The following is a 6,265-nucleotide window of genomic DNA, read 5'->3' on the forward strand; positions in this document are numbered from 1 at the left end:
ATTTTTAGCACTTTGATATCAGTAATGAGATCCATTTCATAAAAAGTATATCCAGATCTTCTCTCGATGATCTAGACTTCGGACTAACCACACTTTGGATGGCATATTTTAATATAACAGTGAATAACACTTTCAAAAAATAAAAAAACCTAAATACCTAAAAACAGACTAAATTTGGTCAAACATGTGTATGTAATAAGATGAACAAGCGCCTCCAAGGGTTTCCTTTAGTACGATATATCACTGAAATTATCGATATAAAATCGATTTGAAATCATCGATAAATAACGATAGGGTTGATACAATCGCACTTTTCTACTTTGTTGTCAACAGAGTTACGGAATACGAACATTTTCTGTTTAGTGATTCACTGATCTCTTATCCATGGCGAAACATTTACTAGGATTTGTCAGGAAAGAGTTCTTTCATTCATTTTTCAGAGTCACGAAAAATATAAGAATTTTGAAAATACGAACTTTTGATCTTCAGATATTTTTAATTGTAATGCTACGGTTAGTTTTCATGTTTTCTTTGTCATATCAACAATAATATAATATGTAACAATCACGTATAGCTACTTATAATATCACAAATCACAAAATAATAAATGATAATCCAATTGAAGATCCATTATTAAATTAAAAACTTCATGAAATTGAATTTAGTGCAATTCATCCAGGCAGTTCATTCAATTTGAACATTCAAAGCTTCGGTAATCCAGCAACGACATCGTCTTCGATGCCACATTCATCATTTCCTCGCCTGATCTTGAAGTAACCTGTAAAAATATTTGTTTTTGTTAAATAAATAATATCAACGTAAATTATATACAAACTCACCTTTATCACCCCAATATGTGTTCCAAGAATTCGCAACTAACCAGTAATCGACACCATTCTCAGTTCCCCAGCCAATTATCTTAACTGCATGACCACCAAGCGCATCGTCAGTAGTCTTTTGATAAACGCCTGGGCCATGATGAAATATACATTTATATTTTATTCAAGTGGAAAAATATATTTGAAACAAGAATTTAATTAAGAATTGAGTGTAAATTATGCGTTTGCCCAAAGCTACAAGCAAAATATATTTTGAAACTAACCTGACTTATAATTAGGGAAATCAGCATAGACAGTGAAATCTACAGTAACTGGACCATTTGTCATGATTTCCTTCATGATTTGCTTTGGATCGGATGAAATGGTATAAGGTTTCTGGCCATAATGTTTATCCTCTTCAAATGTTTTCTTATAACCAGCAGCACATTTCCTTGAGCATTGAGGTGTTGGTTTATAAGTTTCAGGACAAGTTGGGATGGGCCCTTTAATGTGATGCATGCAAGGCTCGAAAACGTAAGGCAAACAACCATCGCCATGATAAAGGCCACCAGTAACAAGACCTTCAGTTTGATAATATTCATAGGCAGATTCTGGCCATCCACCACCACAACCACCGAGATCAGCACAAGCAACCATTTCTTGTGATGATAATGATACTTGGAGTGCACCATGAGAGGCGATACAAATACGATCAGACATAGCTTCGACTGAACTAAAAGCCCAACAACTTCCACAGTTTCCTTGGTCTCTGATTGTTCTGATTTGTGTACAGTTTGGCCAAGCTTCACGAGCATCAAAACTTTCTGGTAACTCTTCATTGATTTCGTGATGAACTTGTCTCAGCTTTTTGGATGAACCTCTTTTAGCTCCTAAAAGTCTTTTAACATATGGTAATGAAGCTTGATCAAAGTTACGTCCAGCCTAAAAGAAAATCAAAAAATGATAATATTAATATTTAACTCTTCGTGGCCCATAGATTAAAGGATAAAAACATTACCTTCCAAGTTGTTCCAATAGAGTTGATTCGATCGATCATCACATCAGACAATGGATGAACATTTCGTTGAGTAAATACTCTTGCTCCATAAGCAAGGCTTACTGAGAGAACTAGAAATATTAAAGATTTCATGGTAAGAATGGTTTGAATGATAGTAATAAATGATTTTCCATAAATTTAGCTCAATAAATAGCATAAAGTAATCACACGAAATTCCATTGTGGGAGTAACACTTAACTTTTTTTATTGTTTTGATCTGACTATCGTATTAATAATGTTAGGCATGTGGATGTATGTAAGATGGCACTTTTTGATGATCAATGCGTTGTTGATATTTTTGAACGAAAGTGATACAAATTTGATCATCGAAGTCTGCTCTTCTTCAAAGCCTACAAGTTTAAAGCTTTACCTGCTTAGGAAAGCCTTTAGGCCCAACTCATCTTTAACTGGGTAGCTTTACCCGCCCTCACAATTTAATCAAAAGTAAAACCATTTGCAGCAAAACGTCTTGGCAGATATTTTCAAAAGAAACTGGAAAACTTTCTGTTCACTCTGCTTGGTTCGAAAAATATTGAAGCATCCGGAGTTTATTATCTAACACCCCGTATGAAGGAAAGTTGGCTAATATTAACCACGACAATAGATTATTTTGAAACAAAAATGATTCGGGAATTTTAATTGTGTGACATTTAAAAATATCCAGATGAACCAGACTAAATGAAAAAGCAGATAAATTGTTTTTATTTTAATTTTCACATGATGTATTAGTAAATCATTGGCGATAAAAATATCATTTACAATCTTATTGTAATAATAATCAGAATAAAATTGCTATCAAAATTCATGAGTAACGAATGAATTAGAAAAGCTTAATCAATTTTTTGCCTCTTTCAACAGACTTTTTGATGCTTGCTCAAAAGATTGAATAAAATTGGCCATCAACTAGCGAACTTTTTTCTCCATTTTCAACATTTTTCTTGATTTTGGACATACATACGTAGATCTTATAGCAAATTGACTATTACCAGCACTCAAAGTGGTGGATGAGGACCAAAAATCGACCGGCTGTATACAATTTTATTCCCCAATTAAGTACCTTCTCTAATTACAACAGGAAATGAGTTGGTGAATGATGAAAAAACCTGTTTCCGTACCAAGGATGATCGGCGTTCCAACTATAAACTCGCTTTCTCGCAGATTCAAAAACTGATGATCACAGAAATTTTTAACTGCCCATATGGACTTTCATGCTGCTACAAAATCACAGTTTTATTTTTAACTCACGAAAAGTTCTTGAACTCTTTTGTTCATTTAGTTGGCCTGTGAAGGGCGAGGAAAAACTCTATTTCATTACAAAAAAATCATCTATTTTGAATAAAAAAGTGAAGTTGGATAACAAGCTTAACTTGATTTCACATCAAAATCACATGCATATCTTGGAACAATTAGTAATAACTGAAAAACGTTGAATCCAAAATCAGATTCTGTCTTTTCTTCTGATCAAAACTTTAAGTTATCACCAATTTACAGTTATTCTGGTTAATTATCAAAAGTCACTCATGATATCTAATCAACCCATCTCATCATACCAGAATAATTTCTATTTATGTTCGCCAATTCATTTCATCATTAAAATTTTACCCCTTATCAGGGGATCTGATGCACTTGACTTATCTAAGCTCTGAGTTATTCAGCCAAGAGAAAGTGTTGTCCTAACTAGGAAGTTAAAAGTCACTCTATTAACCAAACTGAGCGATAAGATTAAAGCCTATTATTGAACCAGTGATAATGTGGAGTTCAGTGCAAAACTATTAGGAAAATTCATTTCAATTATAAATCAAGAGCTAAAATAAGTGATTTAACTACATGAAGTTTTAGCACACTTCTAAACTGATAACATACTTTACAAATAAGCTATGAAAAGTAAGAAAATTGATCATTAATCAGTGATATTTTCATTTCTCAGTTTCTTTCATTATTTGATTTCCAATACTTTTGCTAGAAGCTTTATGTTATTTTTATAATTATTGACTTTGCCCTGCTTAACTTTTTTCAATTTTGCACGTCTAAAAACAACATTAGAAACGCCATTCTCTGAAGATCACAGCGTTTGATAAATTTGATTGAATTAATCGTTAATTTACTCACTGGCTCTGATAACTTTGTACCTGAAGTTAATTGTTCAGGGGCAAGAGATAACTTTGACAGCGCCCATTTTTTGTTCAATAAAATTGTGCTCAACATGGATCAAGCATTCAGTTCAAGTTGTCCCATCAACACGATTTCACTGGTAAAATGTCTCTTCAATTGTATCACACCACTTTCTCTCCACCATCCAGAGTTGTTCGAATCATAGTAAAACAACTTGGAATCAATGCCGAAGAAAAAGAAGTCAGTTTATTGACTGGTGAACATATGAAACCAGAATTTCTCAGTGTAAGTAAACTTTACTTTACTTCGTCACTTTCATTCCTTTCAGTTTGGAAGAGTTTTAATCATCACAGTCGACAAAATGTTTTAATGTTTTCATCTATTATTATTCGATTGTTTCAATCTCTTTTCGGGTTTCATTATCCATTAGATTAATCCATTCCATTGTGTACCCACTTTGGTTGACGATGGATTCGCGCTTTGGGAAAGGTAAGAATCAGTTGAAAGTTTTTACTTTCGGGAAACTTACCGATTAAATGTCTTGTAATTTTCACGTAGTCGCTCCATCATCACTTACCTTGTGGACAAATTTGCTCCTGGAAACTCAATTTATCCAACTGAATTACAAGCTCGAGCAATAGTCAACCGATGGTTATTCTGGGATGCAGGAACCTTGTTTTCAACTTTAGGTGCTTACTTTGGACCAATTTTCCGTGGTGGCTCAGCTCAACCTGAGATGGCTGAACTCTTCAAGAAAAAGGTTGCTGAACTTGATTCCATATTGGAAAAGACTAAATATCTCGCTGGTGATGAGTTGACCATTGCTGATATTACAATCGCAGTTACAATTACAACGGCTACAGCTGTTGGAGTTGACACAAGTGAACTTAAAAATGTTGAAAAATGGTTGCAACAAGTGGAATCTGATTTATCAGCATCAACCTGGAAAGACTTAGTAATTGATCCAGCCAATTCCCTTGGAACTTTTGTTAAAGCAAAAATCGCTAGTTCATAGATTATCCTAAGAATAATCAATAACAGAAGGAAGCTTCTTAAATTCAATTTGAGAATATAAGTCGCGCAATAAAAATCTGATCTTAAAAAATATTGTCCATGACTGAATTACTGTCCGGTTAATAAAATTGACATCTAGAAAGTTATAGATCTAATCTCATAAACATTTTCATGATGATCGGTACATTTATAAGACTTTTTAAATGCTTGTACGCCCAAATAATCTATTAAACACAAAAGGCGTTATACAATTTGACTGTGATAAAATGGTCATGAATTAAAAAAGTCACAATCAACTCACAAGTTCCAATCGATAGTAGTTTCTATTGATAAAAAGATGGCATCGCTTTTTTTAAATATATTTTCCATTCAATTTATAGTGAAACATGAGTTGCACCACTGTAGTGCTTCAGCACCCTTCATTTTCCAGCCTCAACCACACCTCAAACTGTTTCATTCACTCAAATTGACTTCAACGTCTACAATGCATTCCAATCATTTTTCAATCAATCCCTCGAAAACGAAACAATATCTCGAAAAATGGATTAGACAACGAATTTAGAATGCAATTTTACTTTAAATTGTTGCAAAACTTTCAAACAAAATCAATAATTTTCAGAATCATCAATCGTCAATTCCCTTCAATCCGAACACCATTTGGTTGTTATTAATGAAACTTTAATGGTTAATTGCAAAAAATTTTTCCTTAATAATGTATCATGTAATTAAATCTACGTTTCATCAATGGAAAGAGTTAAATATTGATTTCCAATCAAACAATATAAAAGCCATAATTGAAAAGTGTTACATTACAGTAGCTAAAGGAACAGATTTGAGAAAAAATTTATCATCTAAATTAATGAAACTAATATTTCCATAAACATTGGCATTAATCTATGATACAATTTCAATTGAAGCAAATATGGTTGAAGGAATAACAATAGAAATACAAAAAATTTTAAACTTGTTAGCAATTTATCCATATGTTGATGAATTCAGTGAATACAAAAGTTATCCTAAATGGTTGATAATCATTACTTTAGGAGTTTTATCATTTTTACATGGACTACACAGTTGTTATTGGTCATTTATTTATTTGTGTCACTTTGAATCCAACTTTACATCAATAACCAAATGTCTCTATGATATTCACTATGATTTAATTAGTATCATTAGAGGTTTGGTTGTACTGTTCATGTTTGACTGGGCAGCTCTAGACAATCACGTATCAATCACTCAGAAAGTATGGTTAAAAATGGATCAA

General features: G+C 32.8%; 2 protein-coding genes across 2 annotated transcripts; one reads left to right on the top strand and one right to left on the bottom strand.

The window, feature by feature from the left end:
- Positions 1 to 476: 476 nt before the first annotated feature.
- Positions 477 to 1,990, bottom strand: LOC107359293 (cathepsin B). The gene is made up of 4 exons (XM_015925779.3): positions 1,837 to 1,990; positions 1,103 to 1,760; positions 840 to 968; positions 477 to 778 (listed from the first exon to the last, which is right to left on the bottom strand). The coding sequence occupies exons 1-4, from the start codon at positions 1,966 to 1,968 to the stop codon at positions 702 to 704; spliced, it is 996 nt and encodes a 331-aa protein (XP_015781265.2). The 5' UTR covers positions 1,969 to 1,990; the 3' UTR covers positions 477 to 701.
- A 2,141-nt stretch (positions 1,991 to 4,131) lies between these two features.
- On the top strand, positions 4,132 to 5,002 carry LOC107359332 (glutathione S-transferase 1). Its single transcript, NM_001323092.1, is given in 3 exon segments — positions 4,132 to 4,272; positions 4,418 to 4,476; positions 4,546 to 5,002. Coding segments are annotated over 3 exon segments (657 nt in total).
- Positions 5,003 to 6,265: the final 1,263 nt, after the last annotated feature.

The sequence above is a fragment of the Tetranychus urticae genome, chromosome 1, assembly GCF_039701765.1.
Source record: "Tetranychus urticae isolate SD_2017Ah chromosome 1, NJAU_TeUrti_SD_1.0, whole genome shotgun sequence".
NCBI classification, from domain to species: Eukaryota; Metazoa; Arthropoda; class Arachnida; order Trombidiformes; family Tetranychidae; genus Tetranychus; species Tetranychus urticae.

Excerpts from the sequence above, each read along its gene's own strand:
- LOC107359293 (XM_015925779.3), bottom strand. The coding sequence starts at position 1,968 with ATGAAATCTTTAATATTTCTAGTTCTCTCAGTAAGCCTTGCTTATGGA. Across the intron at positions 1,761-1,836 it reads CTATTGGAACAACTTGGAAG|GCTGGACGTAACTTTGATCA; the intron begins GTAATGTTTTTA and ends ATTTTCTTTTAG. Across the intron at positions 779-839 it reads CACATATTGGGGTGATAAAG|GTTACTTCAAGATCAGGCGA; the intron begins GTGAGTTTGTAT and ends ATATTTTTACAG.